Source organism: Leptinotarsa decemlineata, unplaced genomic scaffold (assembly GCF_025532065.1).
Source record: "Leptinotarsa decemlineata unplaced genomic scaffold, Ldec_3_MD MMD2_tig00001064_RagTag_RagTag, whole genome shotgun sequence".
Classification (NCBI taxonomy): domain Eukaryota; kingdom Metazoa; phylum Arthropoda; class Insecta; order Coleoptera; family Chrysomelidae; genus Leptinotarsa; species Leptinotarsa decemlineata.
The window spans coordinates 5,262,440-5,283,664 of record NW_027412558.1 but is presented as its reverse complement, the minus strand read 5'-3'; the positions used below and the strand labels follow the sequence as shown (position 1 = coordinate 5,283,664).

General features: G+C 33.5%; 3 protein-coding genes across 3 annotated transcripts; 2 read left to right on the top strand and 1 right to left on the bottom strand.

The window, feature by feature from the left end:
* The first annotated feature begins 1,360 nt into the window (after nt 1-1,360).
* Nucleotides 1,361-12,732, top strand: LOC111506819 (kinesin-like protein KIF9). The gene is made up of 11 exons (XM_023162025.2): nt 1,361-1,635; nt 2,571-2,664; nt 2,962-3,190; nt 3,239-3,363; nt 3,920-4,140; nt 4,426-4,573; nt 6,394-6,705; nt 8,542-8,698; nt 9,768-10,126; nt 12,166-12,453; nt 12,512-12,732. Exons 1-11 carry the CDS (start codon nt 1,394-1,396, stop codon nt 12,713-12,715), a joined length of 2,379 nt encoding a protein of 792 aa, XP_023017793.1. The 5' UTR covers nt 1,361-1,393; the 3' UTR covers nt 12,716-12,732.
* Nucleotides 12,733-14,900: 2,168 nt separating this feature from the next.
* On the top strand, nt 14,901-15,740 carry bic (bicaudal). Its single transcript, XM_023162024.2, has one exon. The coding sequence runs from the start codon at nt 15,071-15,073 to the stop codon at nt 15,539-15,541; it is 471 nt and encodes a 156-aa protein (XP_023017792.1). The 5' UTR covers nt 14,901-15,070; the 3' UTR covers nt 15,542-15,740.
* A 3,317-nt stretch (nt 15,741-19,057) lies between these two features.
* LOC111506817 (translocator protein) lies at nt 19,058-21,225 on the bottom strand. The gene is made up of 3 exons (XM_023162023.2): nt 20,800-21,225; nt 19,759-19,853; nt 19,058-19,389 (listed from the first exon to the last, which is right to left on the bottom strand). The coding sequence occupies exons 1-3, from the start codon at nt 21,023-21,025 to the stop codon at nt 19,195-19,197; spliced, it is 516 nt and encodes a 171-aa protein (XP_023017791.1). The 5' UTR covers nt 21,026-21,225; the 3' UTR covers nt 19,058-19,194.

Sequence of the window (21,225 nt, the reverse complement as noted above, 5' to 3'; positions counted from 1 at the left end):
GGCTGGCATTTTATTTATATTTTCTAGATTTGAATCTAACTCAAGTGTATGATTTTGTACCATGTGCTACTTTAAATGAGTTCAATATGAAAGGGTTATATTTTTAGGAGAGGTGAATTTTTGGGAAAGTTTTTTGACTTTCCACTTCTTCATCTTGTTACAAAAAAATGTGGGAATCTTCCAAAGAAAGGAAAGAAGCAATCAATTTAAAAAAAAATTCTATACAAAGATGTGTAGATCATGCAATGAAGTAACTTTCAGAGTTATTATATTGAGTTTTGTTAGGTCCATATACTTTTCATCATACTTTCAAACCGATTTTTTGGATAGATACTTTGATAGATTCTTCATTTTCTGGCTACATTATTGATTAAAAATAGGCAAGTAAATATTTATTTCTCACCTAAGCCATTTTTACTCATGTGGAATATAAAAAAAGTTTATCCAAAAGAAGTAGAATACATGGACTATTCAAAAAATGAGGTAATGTTCAAATTTCGCGGGCTACGAATAGTTATTCATTTATGTTTAGTTTGTTGGTGAGAGTCATAAAAGTTAGAAGTGTTCTGCGTGGTCCGTGTTTTTTTGCTATAAAAAAATAGATCAAAGAATCTGCATCAAATTTTGTGTAAAAATGGAATTAGGTGCTCAAAAACACTTGAGATGTTGACATTAGCATACGGTGATTGTACTCTGAGTCAGAAAAATATTTACTAGTGGTACCAGCTGTTCACAGAAGGTCGAGAAGATGTAAATGAATACGATCGCCCTGGAAGTGAAAGTGAAAAAAAGGTTTATGGAGAAGCGTCGAATGACTAATGGTTATGAACTATTGATTCATCTCTCAGATTGGATACATTAGTTTTCACATGTAGCAGAGCTATATATATATATCACAATGTAGGTTTTCACGGATGGTAGAATATGATGTGTTATTTTTCCGGGTGTTCATCCGTTGTGTACTATTCGATAGTCGACGTTTCGCCATCATCTCAGATGGCATTATCAAGACGAGTTACTGCTTCGCTTCGAGAGGTGTAACTGATGTTAGGTTCTTTTTGTGGTGTTTTTATATGGTTTCGCTTGCATAAGTTGTATGGATTTGTTACCTGTTTTTCCACCTGCAGGTTGTTGATGGCTTTTGGCGGTTCTCCTACAATTGATGATGAACCATCTCAGGTAGGAGAACCGCCAGAAGCCATTAACAACCCTCAGGTAGAAAAACATCTGTAGAAACATCTGTTTCATCTCCGAAACCCTGGATGAAATTCAGATGTATCTTCCAAGTTGAAAGAAAATATTTTATAGATGACTCTGTATATGTTACAAACTCCTGTACTAAAATTTGATGTCTGGTTGACAGCTTTCACTTGATTTTACTTCAGGTAGGAAAATGTCTACTGGTAACGAGTTTGTAAAGGTTTTTTACAGAATTTTTCCTACCGAGAAACCTTGCTGGGATTTGATAAAAGTTAAAGATAAGACTAAAGTATATTTGAGGAACTTGCAGCAGTTGTCTGATCCAAGTAAATCTAAACAGCCACCGATTTATTGGGAATTCGAAACTGATGGGGTTTTCTTCAACAGCAGGCAAGAGTTTGTATATTCGGAAGTCACTGGAGACATTTTGCAGAGGTAAGTAAAAAAATATCAGGAATATTTTCCAAAACGCTTGATATAGAATGATAAAAACGAAACATTTTGTTGTGAGAGTAACCAGAAGTTGGATTCACGCACTAATCTTAATCATAAGTTGTAATCAGGCTGTCGGTCGTTGCTGAGATTTCCAGATAAAAGCCTTCGTCCTTTCAGCGTGATATTTTTGGTAATAACAAACATTAATAAGAACTCCTATGACTTTGAAATTGCGACTTACAGAATATTTCAAGACAGCCTGAAGAACATTCAAGTATCTCATCTGTGTCACAGTATTTCTGTATATACAAAATACTGTGTCTGTGTGTTTTTGGTCATTGAGTACAAACAATAGTCTTTGTATATCTCCATCTCTCTTTAGGTTTTCGTTGGTCATTGGTCAGTATGATTTTTGCATGTCTAGAGGCAACAGCAAAGAATGTCGTTCCCGAGATTCAAAATGGTTAGCTGATGACTTTAGATTTGTGTGATGCATTTGATATTCATGCCATATTGATATCAACACTAAAACATGTTGATTCACAGATTTTATAAGTGATAGACAACAATATATTTGCATAAAAAATCAACAGTTTCATAAAAAAAATATATTTTTGGGTACTGTAAGGATATTCTTCATCCTCTCATTTTTAGATATACCTACATTAACTCATCAAAAAAATGTACCTATGAAGGAATCAGTTGAATTGTTCGTCGGTGATACATATAATTTTTGACTAGCTAGATAAAATTTAAGAATTTAATCCAACTGTGAATTTCCAAAAATCTTCCTGTATGAATATTTCTAAAATATTATTCAACACTTGTACCAATCCTATAATTGTTGAAAAATTATCGTGGATGAAACGTATGAGCTCTTATAAAAAATGGCTTTATACAGAAATGGTTGATAAAATGAAACAAAATATTTTCAGGGTGAGCAAGGGTTCTAATGGAATAATAGCTGTTTTTGGACAACCCGGGTCGGGAAAATCTTTAACTGCAGCTGGATTACAACTGTCAGAAGAGGTACTTGAGTTTTCAGTAATGAAATGTATGATGGTAACAGTATTAGCTTCATGGACGCACGTTTCGAGAAGAAAATTAAGAATTACTGTGCAAATAGGAAATAGAATAAAACTCAACTAGCGAAACGCGCGTCGAGAGTCAGTATTCAATAGATCCATTTTGTGTAGATTCTTGTTCTACCTATCATCATTATTATTACGTCGCAATCAAACATTGATAGATGAACATTTTTCTAAGATTGTGGAAGAACTACGAAATAATTTATTTGTGCCCAATAATTCTTGCATCCTGTTCTAGAATCTAGGCCTAGCTCCAAGAGTGATCAATGGGTTGTTTTCCCTAAAGAGAACTGTACCAAGAAACTTGAGAATGTGCATACAAATGTCTTATGCTGAGTTTTCAAAAAATGCTGTTACAGATTTACTCAAAGAATATCCAAACAATCTAGACGTATGGCACACCAAAGAAACCATTACTAAAGTCAAAGTGAAATCCCAACTGGATGCCTTGAAATTGTTATATATAGGTGAGATTAAAGCCTTGAAATATGCCCGATGAGAGTTTATTGTTTTAGGTGAAGGTAGAAAAAGTTCTGTACAAGTTGGAAATTACATGTCCCATAACAATACGAGTGTTGTTACTTTCCATGTAACAACAATGGATATTGACTTCAGTCATCCTCAACAAATTGCGTCAAGGGTACTATTTATCATTCATTATGAGTGTTAATAATTTTGTTACAACATATGCATCAGGTAGTAGGAAATGTGTTGGCTTGGAAAATGAACCTACTAGCATTCGTTTCATCACAATTAATCTATGAAATTGCCTTTTCCGTAGTAGTCAAATTTTATTTCATCAAAAAAGAGCTGTAACATTATTAGGCAATGCTAAATTGCGAACGATCACCATAGGCCTCTTTTTGTCAATCTGTGAATCGTGACTATAACATAAATATTCATTATGAAAACTGTCTGTATCCATATAAAATGATATCTCAAGTAGAACTTAATGAAGCATACCAAACTAGCTGAGGAAACAACAAAACAATTTTGCTTTGAGAGCAAGAAAATATTACTTTATTTTATGAAAAATTACTGAAACAATTACTCCTACAAAAGGAGCATCACAGTCATCATAAATTTTATCTTGGACATATTTATATTAAGTTGAATAATTATACATAATCGGTAAATAAATTTAGGCCTGTTGTCGAACATTGGGTCCCACAGTCTTAATATTTTTTATTCCTTAGTTGCATATCATTGATATGGCTGGAGTTGAATCCATTGGTGGTGAGTCTTGTACCTACAAAAACCCTTCGGATGTTGGGTATGCAAATTTGGATAAATTAAATTTGGGAATATTTCTATCGTGCCTCACAACAAAAAATCCAGAACTGATCAGAATCAAGCAAAGGATGAATCCTCTGATGTATTACCTGGGAAATGATCTGAGTTGCCAAAACATATCACGGTATATAAATTGTTAATTATACACTATATTGAAATACACTGAAGGCCATAAGAACTATTAAACAATGTTTACAAGTGGAGAAGTTTTGGCCGCACCTACTTTTTGACTTACCCTGTATTTCATTTGGAACAATTGTTTGTTTCTATATGATTTCAACTGCCAATGTACTTCACCTGTTGAGGTTGTCAGGACATGCCAATTTGACAATAACCACTCAAATCCAACATTTCGTGGGGAATGGGAAAAATTGTATGAAATTGTAGTTTACTACTAGGGGGTTTTCAGTTTTGTAGGGCATATCAAAATTCTACGAGAAAACTTGCCAATTACCATGTCTATGTTGAGATTTGGACAACTCTTGAAGGGATACAAACCAACCCAGAAAGAATTGGAAATCGAACTTGATCCTGAGTATAAAATCAAATATTTACAGGTAAGATCACGTTTTGAAAGGGTGTTTAACTATAAATAGTACATTATTCATTTAAATTTTCATTATGATTTTCTAAAAGTCAAAATATGCAAGACATTTTTGTTTATCAAATGAAGAGCAGAATACTATTCATTTCGAAATTATGGACCTTCAGAGATCAAAAGGTCATAAATCCACCTTCTTTTTGTACCAAAAAAACGATCGGAATACACATGATTTTATTCGCCATATCAACTTTAGAAACTTTTTCACCTTGCTTTATAAGCTTTTCCGCATAAATTATTCTTTTTTCCATGGAACAAAGAAATTTGTCGGCTGTTTTCTGGTAATTTATTGCGCAAATGACAGATTTGGAGGTATACAACTTAACGTTGGTACGACTGCTTTGCTCCAATATTACAAATTTGAATAGGATTTAAATTAAATCAATTGTTCTTCAATACCGCATTTTCTGACAAGAAATTATGGTTTTAAAAAATAAGTAAGCTGGTGCTTATAGATACTTCACTTTATAAATGAAGTGAGCAGTTTTGATTCATAAAATATATGAATCTTATAAAATAAATAAATTCCTCATTGCAATTACAAATATTACTAAACTTTTTCGTGTTTCTGATGCAAAAATGTCAATCCCTATTGAATAGAGAATTATGTTTTCTTTCACTTTAACTAGATTGATTATTTCGCCCAGATTCATGTTGATGAAGAGCAACTTAACTTCTGAAAAAATATTTAACTATCTGAATATGGCGTATAAAAACAATTGAATTAATTCAAACCACTTTGGAATTTGCAATATTTCAGTGAAGCAGTCGTACCATCGTAAAATTTTAATGAAGAAAAGAGAAATGAAACTTTTTATGCTTTTTACCACTTTTATAAAAGTGGTAAAAAACATAGAAAGTTTTATTTCTCTTTTCTTCATTATGATTTTCTACCAATTAGTAACGGCTACATCCATCAATTTATTTATAGTTAATTTTTAACCTCAAATTTGTCAATTGCGCACTATCAGAAAACAGCTCTGACAAAAAATACATTCTTCTCAAGAAAAAAGTAGATTTGTTCGGAGAAATATGAAGCGATGTGAAACATTGTGTAAAGGTGACGTGGTGAATAAAACCATAGGTATCCCGATCGTTTTTTGATGCTAAAAAGAAGGTGGAATATGACCTTCATTTGATCTTTGGAGTCATAATTTCGGAATGAACAAAGTGTGCCGCGCCTTGACTTCAAAATCGTGACATGATCATCATTTCACGTAAATACAATAGACCGGCAAAATTCCGAATATTTACCGAATTGTCAAATTATGAACCAATGAGTGAGGAAAAGAAATACAGTATTGGAGAAATATCTTGAAGATAGGTGATAAAAAAACAAAATCAAAAATATTTTTTCAGGAGTAGGAATACCTCAGGGCCTTGTAATTGGCCCTATTCCGTTCATTATTTGAATTCAAAACGTACAGGTGCAATCCTTTCACTAAAACAGTTTGTTGTTGCTGATGACACATTAATTTCATATTCAAAAAAGTATCAAAGTATCCTATTGTTCAAGATATAATGAATTAAGAAATAAAATCAGTTGAGTATTGGCTAGACATTAACAAAATGTCACACAATACTAAAGCATGCCATTTTTTTAGATTAGATAAAATCTGGAGAATATTTTTCATCGTGCACGCAGAAACAGTATTCTCATTTTTGAATATTTTTTAATATTTAGATAAAAAAAAACTGATGGAATGGATCTTTCTATGTTTCCTGGGGTTCCATCAATCACACGAGAACAAATTTATATCTAAACGTACATTGCAGCGTCAACTCGAGAAATTGCACAGGGAGAAACTTCAAAATTCCGTTCTTTTGAATCAAGATCTAACGTCGAATTTGAGCTGCGATCGAATGGACCATCTTCAAAGAACAGTAAACGAATACTTGAAAGGCCGTATCTCTGATGTTGGTGTAATGAACGTAGCCGATGTTTCGGTCGTTTTCAAGCTGTTCAAGGAGATGTGCAATCAGCTGGAAGTGGAAAGGAATAAATTATTACGGGACAGAATGCACGATGAGGAGTATCCTGTGAGAAAAGGGACATCGAAAGGGTCTTCCAGTATGAGCTCGCTCAGAGTAGGTGAAAATTATTGCATTTAAAATATTTTGTACTGCCCTCGCGATTTACTCTAATATCTGAACTAAAAAACTTGGCAGTCAACCACTCTCTGTTCTCCAGAAGAACCCAAAAGTTAAATTTTTAGTTCTAGCACCAACACCAAAATATTGCCCCCTCTTCAATTAACTCTTGATGATATATCCCCCTACTCTGGGGTTTTTTATATCCACATGTCTCCGTTTCTTTCTCCGATCACTGGTAATCAGTAAGTTTCAATTCATGAGACGATGGACTTTCTTATTGTTCTGGTTTTACCGACTAACTCGTTGCAGTCTTTTTTTCAAGATTCAAAGGTGGCATAGTTTGCACAATTCCTATACGTGATGGCAATAATTGATTCAATAGTATATTTATCGAACTGTGCAAGCTCCAGTACATACCTTCTATTCAGTGCTGTCGATATATCCAACTGATGCACTTTCGTTATCCCGTCTGAGCTCTCCAACTTGCGAAACAATAGACCGTTGTGGATATCCCACTGAGCCCAGTAAACTTTGACAACTGCACCATATTTGGGGACTCGCTGCCGATTATATCGAACTCCGCTATTGAATTGACTTCAGATAATTATCTTTCTTCTAGCTGTCACATCTTGTCTATGGTCTAACCCTATATAGAGACCTCTCGAAATGTAGTGGTTGCTGCTAAATGGACTGCTCAGCCTTGTTCCAGATTCTCTTCCTATTTACTTGGCAGATCGAGGCCTTGGTAGTTTACAACAATCCATCTGCAGGTGGTGCAGCAAGGTTACTTTTAGAAGAATCTCGCTTTGTCATACCACTTGTTCAATTTGTAGAGGGTTTATGTGAGCTGTTGACTTTCTCCTTCAACGTTGCTAATTTGGACACGATTACTCTCCTCAACTGCATTTTCATTCTTCTGAAAGCCTTTCTCATACTCTCGAACTCTAGTCTGCATCTCATTATCCTTTACACAATCTGAATGCTGTACTCTTCTGGGTCATTGGATATAGGTCAAAATAATTGTTCAAATATTTGTGGTTGTTCATGTTTGCTCAGAGTTGTCTCTGGTATAGATACTTGCTTGTCCTTTCCTTCTTCCATTAATTCTTTTCTTTTGTATTTTTGTTTTTCCAGTTCCTCATTTGTTTTAATTTCCACGAATGATCTCTCTTAGTCTTATTTCTGTTTTTATGCACTCTTTCTTCTCTTATTAGGTATGCTTCTTATTCTATTTCACTATAATCACTTACTTTTATTACCCCATTGACTACTTAATTCGTTAAATATACTTTTTTTACGTCTCTATATATGAGTTTTTGAAAAATAATTCGGAGACTTGAAATATAGCAACTTAATTTAACGTTTCAAAAACATCTGATCTCTTGAAGAAACTGTCTTAGAGCTAATCTAATCCTATCGAAAATTATTCAAACTCTTCTCGTTCAAAAAATCTTGATATATTGTCATGTTGACGTCACCATGCAGAAGTCGGATTGACGAAATGCCACACTTAGGGACGGTATATTGGGGGAAGACAACGACTTAGCCATGATTGAAGGTTAATTTTAAAAGGACAATTAAGTTAACCAAAGGATTACAATACACAAAAACATCATAAGTCGATCTCCATAATTGGAAATTGCTTGTATAATGGTAACTATACCAGTTATAAGTGTTATTTAATGATCGATCGTTGAAGAATCTTATATTCGATTTTTATTGCGATTACACAGTTATTTGACTTCAACAAACCACTAGTCATTACTACTTCAATTAGAATTGGATTGAAGCGAAACGTTGGAATTTGATTTGTTGTTCATTCAAACTTAGGAACGAAGAGGTTCGATTGTTAGAAGAGTATCAAAAAAAGTGAAGGAATCTCCATCCATTACGGAGCACCGAATGAGCGTAGAAAAAATCGAGAAATCTACGTCAGTTCAGTCTATATCAGAGTTGATGAAATCTAAAATGGGGAAAACTGATAAATGTAAGTTTAATAAGTATATACATCCTGTTATTACTATATACATACAATGTTAGTCTTCTTTCAGATGTACCGTTTTGAGTATGACTTCAAGACTATATGTATTGAAACTCCGTTGAGAAAACAGTTTTTTCACTTCTCCTTCTTCATACAAAAAATTATGTGAAACTTCCACACGACGGAATGAAGCAATTGAGTTTATAGAACATGAAAGTTCCATATGGAATCGAATCAGATATCATCCATGGGAACCATACACAATAAAATATATGAAAGAGTTGCGACATAAAGTTTCCCCTACATGGAACATGGAACACTAACATCTTCAATAGCGGACGTCGCAGTTTCAGAATAAGACACTTGTCTCATAACCTCATCAGCACCTGTCATTGTGACAGTACAGAATATCGGAACTACATTCTGCGGTGACAGTATGTAAAGAAATCCGTGCGTATTTAATTCAATCCCAGCTGTGGCAATCTTGTTTCATTTTAAATGAATATATTTTTTCTCTTCTAGTTTTTGTGTCTGAAAGTAACTTCTATGCGCTATCTACCCATTTTAAACTGAATTGCTTTCTTCTTCAAGAAGTTTCCCACAATTTTTTGTATATACAAGAAGAAGTGAAAGCCAAAAAGCTTTTATCTTTTTAAATTAAAGTTTTAACTGTACTTCTTCATTTTTGATTACCGACTCGTTTATATATACCACGCGTGTAAATTCAAGAAAACTAGATGATTTCTTTTATTAAAATTCAAACAATTTCACATCGAAATGGTAAATTTCGTCGCACTTAGACGATATATGCGGAGATGTATCATTCATTATTTGTTCAATGTTATAATAGATATATTTAGCGTTAAAATAAAAATGATCATTTATATATAAAGAAGAATTGAGTAAAAAGGTCATCATTGATAACTGTGAATTTTATTGTTCACATTTTCTCTCAGAAGAAATTATTGTGCATGATGGTGAAACAATAACAAAGTTTTTTCCACCAACAACTCCCATAAATATATAGGGTGGTAGTCGTTATATGTACTTACTTCCGAAAAATATTATTTTTCAGCATCCGCTTCCATAGCAAATATGAACAAAAGGAAACCATCCAAAGAGAAAACAACCAAATCATCCTTAGCAAACATAAGACGAACCGCCTCGATATCCAAACGAAAGTCGAATGCTAGCGTTTCAACTTTTGATAATAGGGTTTTAGTGAGCGAGTTTCATTTAATACCTGATGAATTACCAGAAAATCGAGAAGTGTGGAAGTTGTACATTACCGAACCTTCGTACAAAAGTCTGGTCGAAGAATATAAAAACAACGAGAGTTTTATAATGTCTACATATTCTAACTATGTGGGAGATATTGAGAAATTACAGGGCATGAAAGATACTGTCGAAAATATTAAGCATGATATTGCAGAGGTGAGTATAATTTTTGTCGATTTATTCATTTGAAAGACCTATTGATGCCATTATGTATGGAATATTACATCGGTCAAATGATTACCATAGCTTCTCCGGGTGTAGCGCATCCAAAAAATCCACTTTTCTATGACTGGCATATAAATCAGGCTGAATTTGAACGGTGGCATGGGTTATGTTGGCTTTGAGACCGCAAATCGTACGATCTTGGTGGCCAGTTCAAATCACCTCCACGTGATATGATCATGCCCTCGAATCGCCGTGCAGAATATTCAATGTGTCATGAGATGTGTGGTAAGTAGCGCTGTTCTGTTGAAACATTATGTCGTTGGTGTCCAGAACATTCAATTCAGGTAAAAAAAAAGTTCGTAATCATCGACCTATAGTGCTCGCCGTTGACAGTGATGGCCTGGCCAACGTCGTTCTTAAAGAAATATGGATCGATGACGCTGCCAGACCAAAATCCACACCAAACAGTGACTTTTTCGCGATGTATTGGAGGCTATTGGATCTCAAATTCGACAACTTTGTTTATCCATTCATCCAGAAATGGCCTTATCGCTGAAGATGATTTTTCGAGAAATTTAGGGTTAGTTGTCAACTGCTCCAGATCCACACGTCGTTGTCTATGGTCGTTCACCTTCAGTTCCTGGGTTTGTTGAATTTTGTACGGGTGCAGGTCCAAGTCACGATGCAAAATTCGCCAAATTGTGGTCTGCGAAAGGCCGAGTTCTTGTGAGCGACGCGAAATCGACTGCGTTGCACACTCTCACGAACAGCGGCTATGTTTACTGAACCAGTGGACTCAAATTTAACATCACACTGCGAATAGTCCCCTCGGTAGGACGATTATGGCGACCGTAAAATGGGCGAAGCGCGCGGTACGTTGCCCAAACAAAACACCCACTTTGATAAAACAATTTTATTATTTGCACTTGTTGTTGAATGCTATATCCGTCCGTGGTGATTCGGCAAAACAGACTGAATAAATGACAACTAATATGACAGATGTAGCTTTAACAAGATGGCCGTTATCAATAATAATAATCGACTTTATTCAGTATTTAATATTACATAATAGGCGAAGTTTAGCTATTAGCTACTCTTACACTTAACCTAATATGTATTATAAGAAAAAAATTAAAAATAAATGGACCAAATAAAAATAGATTGTGTGATGAAACAAATTGTTAGGAGTATACAACAAGATCATAGTTAAATGTATACATTTGATTCTCCTGATCATATATTGAATTTTGCTTTTACTTTCTTTTTAATGTGGATTTTGAGAATTGCATGAGATCCTTGTAATCGTATTATGAAAAATACAGCAAGGAAGGAAAATGATTTTCTGAACATGGCTGACGAATGACGAGGGATGTGTAAGTTTTCGTTAGTTCGAAGGTTGAAAGGATGGAGCTCTAACCTCTTTGTCAATTTATTGAATAGAGAAAAAGGTATTTTAGATTTCAGTACTGAATGGGTGATATTGCAGTATAGTTATATTCCCTGAGAACGGACATTGATACCCATCCAAGGTAGGCACGAGCTTGGGAAATATGTTCAAAGCTCTGTCTATATGGATGAAGAACTTTGAGAGTGGCATAGGATTTGATCATAAACTGTTTTACATGTGCGTTGAATTTTAAATCTTGATCAAAAGTGAATCCCAAGTTTTTTTGCAGAGTCAACCGATTTGAGTATTTGGTCACCTATCTTGAGTTTCATATGATCTTTAGCATATTGTGTTTGGTTTATGTTGCCGAAGAACACGATATGGCATTTGCTATGATTCAGCTTCAAATTGTGTTTGATCGACAGAGTTTTTATGACTTCAAGGTCATCATTTATTTGATTTTGGGATTGGGATACTAAGATGTTATTAGGTTCGATACTATGATATGACTGGGTGTCATCCGCAAATGCTTGTCAAAGTTCGAAAGTCTCTGTTGGAAGACCCTACACATGATAGCCTATTAATGAAATTACAAAATGTAGAAAACTTTATGACGACTTTTTATCAAAATACTGATTTTCAGGCCAATGTGATGAGAAAATTCAATGTTTGTAACAAAACAGCAGACAATATGCTCACGGAATCCATACTTGCTGAAGCTGAACTCATATGCAAGGAGAATTTGGAAAATGCCCAGAGGGAGCTATTAGAACAACAAGAAACAGTGTTGAGAAGTCAGGCAGAGCTGAAAATGTATTTGAGTATTCGAAAAGATTTGAAGAAAAGAGTGAATACCGATTTTGAACATTACTGTAAAGAAAAATTCAGTGTCGTATTTCCAAATATGAAGAATCTTAGCGAAGAAGAAACGGTGTGAAAAATTGTATCTTACTGTTTTGATACGTTTATGGATGATTTCAATGTTTTAGGTAATCAATGATACAAAATATTCGACGGGAAACAGCGAAGAAAAAAATATTGAAGTCGGTAAATCGATGAAATCAATTTCTCAACTGAGTAGCCTGAAGAAACTGATGATCAAGGAACATATCAAAAATGAAAAAACCAAACAACTTTCGCGAATAACTTGGACGAATTTGCCAAATAGATCATCTTTCTCAGGCCCTAAATAAACATTAAAACATTGAAATGTTCATTTTTCTAAATTAATTTTTACATACATATATGTGTATCTGTTTATATGACATGCATATCTGTTAGGCGAGGAAGGCAATATAAATCTGAGTTTAGGTTCTAAAGTGGAGACACAAGGAAGTGTTAAAAAAATATTAGCCTGTTTCAGAAGTTTCGTCTGTAATATATTGGTGAATTTATTCGAAATGAGCGCCAGTTGAATCAGTTCACTTTTGCCAACGTAACACAAGTCAATAATTCCGTCAGCATAAAATTTTGTTTTGTGTTTGGGATTTGATGAGGTCAACGCTGGCCCTGATTGGCGAAGGTTTTACCGGTGAGAAAGTTATCGAAGTGCTTGAAAATATAGTAGTCGGTTGGCAAGAATTCTGGTGAGTATGTTGACTGAGGCAGATCTTCAACGCTCAATTTGTTAAATTTTCGGACGGAGATTTGTGAAATGTGCGAATGGGTGTTGTTGTGGATTTGGATCGGACCTCTTCTGTTTACCAATGTCGGCTGCTGTTGACGCAATTTTTGGTACATTTCATCGATTTCCTCGCAAAAGGACTCGGCTATTACGGTTTGGCCCGGTTACAGAAAGTTATAGTGAATAACACCAGCTGCTGACCACCATACACTAACCATGATCTTTCTTGGTGGGTTTTCACCTTCAAGAAATGTTTGGGTGGCTCATCGGTGTCCAATCACTGTCCTGAACGTCTCAAGTTGTAGTCGTGCTGAATTACTATAGGTCGACCAATTGTGGCTAATCTTCGAGGCTAAGATCAGAACGAAATTTCACAAATCAATATATCGAACGGTCCGTTCATTAACACTATCATTGCCAAGTGTCTGATTAGTTTTTCAGGCTGTTTTGTCAGCGTTTCAGTATAATATGAATTCGTAGATATTTTGGAGATGGTACTGTGTTTGCCTGAAGGTGTGAAAAAGCAGTAACACTTCTGTCAAACCGTACGTTTCACTAAGCACTCATATATAACGATCAAAATGCGATCAGAACGACCGCTATGAAATCAAAGAAAATATCGAAGACATGAATTATGGAAAAATTTCCGAAATATTGTTTGTTAATTCAACAAAAATTGTATCAATATCTAGAGGTGAAAGTATTGTTGGAGAAGATGTTCTGTTATTTGAAAACTAATATACTTGATCGATAATCCAGATAACTTTAGTATCCCCATCAAATGAAGTGGATTAATGGATCGCGTGTGCATTTCTAGAGCAAATAGTTCCTACAATATAGCGCTACAATTAGCTTTTGATATTTAATTATGAGAAACTGGATAAACTATTGCTCCATTTCTCTTTTCAACCTTCTTTACTCGGGCATGTCAATACAGGTCAATTGTAACGGCGACTACAGGGGAAATCACTTTTCATACCTCTTTATTTGCGCAGATGAAATAACAGAATCGATATTAGTTAGTCTATGATAGAAGTATTATTCAAACATTCATCACAAAAATATAATGTTCATTATATTTCTGTGTAAAATATCCACAGATACCATAAAAGACATTCTGTCAAAGTCATAGAATTATCAATCAAATCAAAGTACGCTTTGCCAGCAGATACTTTTATATTGGTGTCCTATTCAGGAATCATGTGAATTTTTTATTAGAGTTCCCCGATACAAATACGACATCAACTGGACATATTGAAACTGAGCTAGATGGAAAAATGAAAACATAGTCATGCCATCTGTTCTCATATATTATTGTGGTTTCTTGTGCTTCTCGTGATTGAAAGTAATTCATTTTAAGTATTCATCAGTTTTTCATGTCGATAATGAACGCATTAAAGACATTATGATCATAAATTCACAAGTAAATAACTTTAAATAAAATAAAAATAAGGAACCATAATTGAAATGACAGTTCTACACATGCGTACAATATCGATGGTGCCAATTTTAGTTTACTTTCAGTATAGTATTTTGAATGAATTTGTAACAATGTAACAACCAACACTGGTTATCATTCTCAATGATTTTTCGTGAGTTTTGATGAACACTCGATGATTTCAATTACTCCCTAATCTATCAATAAAAAACATTTTTTCGATTTCGCAAATTTGCCAAATGAATATAAAATATTTTGTATTTTGGCGGTAGTGACACTAATGACGCAATCGCAATACCAACTTGCGCGAGGAAGTTGAAGATCGTCCATTTTCTTTTTACCAGCACCGGTCGTAGAAGCACACGTGCTGTATTGAAAAACTAGAAATCATCGTTAATCTAAATAATCATTCAACAATACCAAAAACGAGAATTAAGAGACAGTCAACGGTGTCGTGAGTAGTGAAAGTGATAAACGTCAACCAATATGAATTCGGAAAAGCTGAAAAAACTACAATCACAAGTAAGAATTGGAGGAAAAGGTACCCCACGAAGAAAGAAGAAGGTTGTTCATTCTACCCAAGCCACAGACGATAAGAAATTACAGTCTTCCCTGAAGAAATTGTCAGTTAACACTATACCAGGCATTGAAGAAGTAAACATGATTAAAGAGGATGGAAGTGTTATTCATTTTAATAATCCCAAAACGCAAGCCTCTCTAGCAGCGAATACATTTGCCATAACTGGACATGGAGAAAACAAACAGATTACAGATATGCTGCCAGGGATTTTGAGTCAGTTGGGCCCGGAGGGTATCACTCAGTTGAAACGACTAGCGAATACAGTTGCCAATTCTGGAAGCGTTGGTAAAATAGTTCCCGAAGACGAGGAAGATGTGCCAGATCTAGTAGAGAATTTTGATGAAGCCTCAAAGACCGAGTATTTGTGTGTCGACTAATCTACCAAAACTTTTTGTTGAAACCTAGCCATTATAATTAGAACATCTCTTAGGAAATATATGAATGTTCTAAGGAGGTTTAGTATTTTTTCATAACTTCTTTCTATTGTTCGATTGTTAACGGAATCTTGATTTGGTGGAACACAAGATTGATAATTCGGAATATTATTTGTAATATAAAATCATAGAAAACCTTGAATGTGGTACATAGAGAATGTTTTATTTACCCCTCTTTCTGTTAGCCAGTGATTCAATGCCATGACAAAAAATAAACTTGGTTCTATAAATAGCAGACTGATAAGTATTGGATTTGATTGTGTCGAAATCAACAACAAACATCATTATGGGTTATGAAGTTTCCAGGTTTCATATTTCAGTGTATTCAACTTTCATTCCATATTTAAATTTCTATTTTTATTTTACACCTATAAATTTAAATTCCTAGTGATTTTTTTTATATACTTTCAATGTCAACTGGTGGGAAGTATGTTGTCAGTATTTCTCACTAGGTGGCAGAAGCCATCAGAAGTACTTCAAATTTCTGTTATAGTCATGATGGATATATGTTTATATGCAGACTATAAGATCTTTGACTCATTATCTTGTGACATAAAATTTCCAGTTAACTTATTGAGAAAAACTTACTTATTGAAAAATATATGCCTGATGAACCACTGTGTAAAGACCAGCAGATTATTTGATTTTCAGCGTTTCTGAATGTTTATTCTTCATCAGTGACAAGTCTTTTCACATATAGTAATATTTTATTATGTCTAATGGTGGGTAGTAAAGTCAATCTGGGTATACTATCTGTTGATATGCTGCATTACACTATTTATTATGTTGCCATGTTCATACAAAATCATCCAAGGAATCAGTAGATAAGATTTTGCTGGTGTAACTTGAATGCCTTCAATTTCTATTTCTTGACATTTAAATACTTATTGGGATGAAAATGATGCATCTTCATTCATATATACATATTTCTTGAGTGTAGCAGAACGTAATTTCAGTATGATACTCATGAATTGAAAAATTACACATTTCAAAGACAAATATTTATCAGGTTATTCATTGTAAACAAGGCATAATGATAACATCATTTTCATATTTATTAGTATAAAAACACTTGAATAAAAAGGCATAAAAAGATGGTTTATTCAAGTTTTGCAACAAAATAAATAGAGAATTATTACAAATATATCACACATTTCTACAAAAGGTATATACACTATTAATCATTTATGAAAATTGAATTATGTATTTTTCTATGACTTCAGTCAGATTAAAGATTCATTTATAATAACTTTATTTTTCCAAGACATTATTGGAGTGTGTTAGAAAAATATGTGATGTGTATTAATTCAAACTATACCTACCTACAAGAAAAAACTTATATTATGGAAAAGAAATCATCATTGAACAGTTAAATTGTAAATTAAAAATGTCGAGAGAAAAAAACTTAATTGTTTTTGTAATAATTCAAAAAATATGTTTTCAATTAGTAGTCATTATATTCACTTTATCAAAATTTGGAAGGGTGTATTGTATATGTTAATTTTATTGTAAAGAATACAGTTTTGTTCAAAATTAGCTTTCAGATTGAGATCTCAAGAAAATATTCTGCTGTGTTGTGCTCATGAACATCATTGACCTCATAAGAATTTGAATTGTAATATTGTATCTTATTTACAACAGAAAGGATGAATTTACATTTCATTGTTTCATTTTGCAATTTTTGTATTGGCTTGATAGTGGATAATTTGGCTGTAGCCCAAATAGGTACTACAGTAACTTTGAAGTGATCAGGCAGTGATGAACATCAATCAAAGGTTTCTCTTTTTTTCATAGTAAGGTATTTTTTTATACAATTTTACTTCCTTGCGCAGCTGAATATATGAATATTTGATATCCTTTGTTGCTGAAAAGCATCTCTACAACTATCTCTTTATATAAGTCCACATTCTATAGAAACAAATAAAAATTCATGAAATTTATTAGTTTTTTTCTAATTGTCATTAGCCTGGAGAAATTAGCCGTTTTTTAACCGAGAGTGGTAAGTTCTACTTATTCAATAGACTGCCAAGTGGAGCGGCGGTTCAAGCTCCACGGGCAGGCAATGCTTTGTCACTAATATCTTCCAATCCAGACTAGGAATCGCACATTAAAAGGTAAGACCTCATTAATCGTTAGCTCGCACGTTAGTTTGACTTCTGTGGGTTGTCGTCCATTAGGGAGCAACAGCTGGACTAGAAAGTATTATCTATATTGACTGTGCAGGATTATGTACCTTAGAGAAAAGTGTTTTACCGTGGTCCTGATTTTCTATCTGAAAGTATGTTTTTATACAACCTATTACAAGTCAGGATATAAAGGCATCTGTTTTCAATTATGTATTCCAAAAATACCAGTTTATCCGATATTATTCAAGTAGAAAAAAGGGTTATAGTAATTGGGATCTATTCTTACTGTTTGAATTTCAATTAGATTGGACGTGTGATAAAGACAAAATCTGCCTGAGCCTCCTTACCACAATTAAAATTCACCCTAACTACCTACCAAATCTATTAAAAAAAATTGTTCCAAACTGTTAAATCTATTGATTGTTAGGCCTTCTAAACGAATGAGTTACTAACCTTTCTCTTTCAAATGTAATACATCACAATAATGATCAAACACATGCCAGAAGACAGTTTGCAAATGTTCATTCGATAAACTATGTTATTGTATTCTTTTATACAAAGTTCTACCAATATAAATTGCAACAAGGAGCACAAATCACCGTATTAACTCCTGATTTATCCAAAACTCGAGTTTTAGTCTCTTTTCGATAAACTTGCTCAAATACAAATAAATGAATGAAAAATAAAGACAACTCATTTTATACCAAATTTTATATTGCCCAACGGGGAAACTGTCCCCAATAGAACTAAAATATTGAAGTATTTTGAATGTTTTCCTTTTAACCAGCTGTCACGCCCTACGTATGACAACTCTCACAAGAGACTTGGGGCAGTTCAGGATTAACGAGGTCTTACTTTTCAATGTGCGATTTCTTGCACTTGCCAACTCAACATTTGCAAAGCATATTTTGGCAGAGGCTTCAGTTCATGTAAGTATAATTAAAAACATTACATTTGGAAGAGAAAAGTTGAAAACTCAATCTTTTAGAATGCCTAGTAATTAATAGATTCAGAACAATGGCTCAATGACGATAGATTGAAATTAGTTTTCTGTGTTAAATTGAATTGTAATGAAGATATTGGATTTTAATTATCTTTATATGGGGCTTCACAAAACTTTTTGTTCATTTATGTCCAATTCAATGAGTTCATTGCCATAAATCATAAAAACTTATTAGTTAGGTACTATGTTCCAATTACCATTATATGAATATCTCACCATGGTTTCATAAAAAAATTTAAAATGAAGTAAAACTATCCAATGACAATGGGAATAAACACAAGACTAATGGACATGTTCACGAATTTGGAATTTTATAAATTTGAAACTTGATGAAATGTTAAAATGTTTATTGCATCAACAACACAGTTTGGAATGCTTATAAAATTTACAAAATGCACAATATCAATACATATATATTTTCTATAACCTGTGCTATATTAAACACCAAATATACATAAAAGATAGATTCAGTTATCTTTCAATTCGGTGATTTTTGGTTTATTATCCTTGTTGTCTCTGTACATCACATAATTCAGAGCTGTAGCCAAGCTCAGCCACAAACAGTATGGAACGATAAGAAGTCCTGCATGAGGATTGACTTGGTAAAACAAGCAAGCCATACCAACTGCAGTGATATTGATAATCTGCATTTCATAGAGAGCCTGAAACAAAAAAATTCATGAATTGGTGTGTCGAGATTCTATTTTCAAAAGATATTCATTTGAATTTGTTTAAATTGTAGGATAATGACTAAAAATATACTTCAATTCAATACTATAGGTTTACTAAGCTATTCCAACTTTGTTGGAATAGCTTAGGAGAAGTAGTGATTATTCAATTAACAAATATAGAAAATGAAATGAGATTTGTGATTCAATAATGACATGGATTATAAGGTGTGTGTATGTCTGATCACATCCCTTAATGAAAATGGTTTGCCTAAAGTTTTTGCCAAAAAATGAAACCAATAAAATCTGGTTGGTTCAGGGGAAAAGTTTCACAGATCTAGAGACTACACATAACATAATTACCAATTTGATGTTTTTAGCTCCAAAAAAGATAGGAGTCCATGCCCAGTTCGCTACCAGGTTGGCACCATATACTGCTAAAGGTAATCTTGCTGCCCCTGAAATGTAAAAATCTCAATTTTGTGGAACACAAATTATTGTGTGCTACTTTTTAGAACTTTCACTGTGCATTCGGGTATATTTCAAGAGGTATTTGAAGTGAGTATTTAATTCCACCACAAGTTCAATTTTGGTCCTGTCAACAGTCAAAGCAACTTCTGATATATTTAATCTGTTTGTATCTCTATTATGGTGAAAGATCAGGCATAAAAAACTGCTGATCACCGACAAAAAACCCAAAAAATAGCTTTGATATTGTTATCACTGGCAGTGAAAACTTACATTTTTTGATTTGTTCAATATAAAAAAATAATTTTAAGACACATAATAAATGTACACTGACCTCTGACAGGTAAAGAAGTGATAAAATCTAATATTTAACTCAAATATTTGAATAACTAAAAGCCTTCGAATTAATTCATCAAATACAACAAAAATTACTCTTGTTCAACATTAATACGCACTACAGAAATGTACATTGTTGAACAATCCATTTACTGTTGTTTAGTAGTAAAATAGATGATAAGACACTTCAAATCATTAAATCTCTGCAGTTGGTATCAAAACATTCCTAATTTATAACATAAAGATTTCAACACCAAAATGGAAATAATAATTAATGAAATTGTATCTTTGAATCCTCTTCTGTGCATAAAGCTAAATTTTTAAAATCTTCATTCAAAAATTCAGTCAACTGAGTATTTAATGAAAAATACTACTGTATTTGATTATCATTTGTAATAACTACTTGTTCAATACTATATATTATAGTCTTGAATACCACTGAAAAACAACAGTTTCTTGTTCAGTAGTACGACATGATTTTTTCACATATTTTAGTACATGTATGAATTAATTTTAAAGAAAAATCAATAGACCTAACAACCCAGGACGACAAAAAAATTGAACTTTACCTTAATTATGATTAAGAGAAAAACAAATTACCTTCGAATCCACCACCATCACGATACACTATGTATGAAGCATAGCCCATACTACAATACAGAGAAGTCCATACTGGTCCAAAGGCCCAATTTGGGGGCCTCCATGATGGCCTATTTAGAGTCTGGTACCATTTGTCGATCTGTGGTCTTGTAATGAATCCACCAGCAATTCCTCCTAGGTTAGGTAATATTGTGAAACCAATAGCAGGCCAATTCATAGGTACCATTATTGAATTATTTATGGAGTCGTCTTTCAATTACAAATTGCAATGACTAATAATACACCAAGTTGCCGGTAAACGGTGCTTATCACTGCTTGTTTATTGTAATTTTTATTTCTGAAAAGCCCCTACCTTCACTGTTACAAGTAGTTGATGATGTAATAATGGGTGGGTTAAAAAAAATCCAAAGTCCATGATTTAAAAAC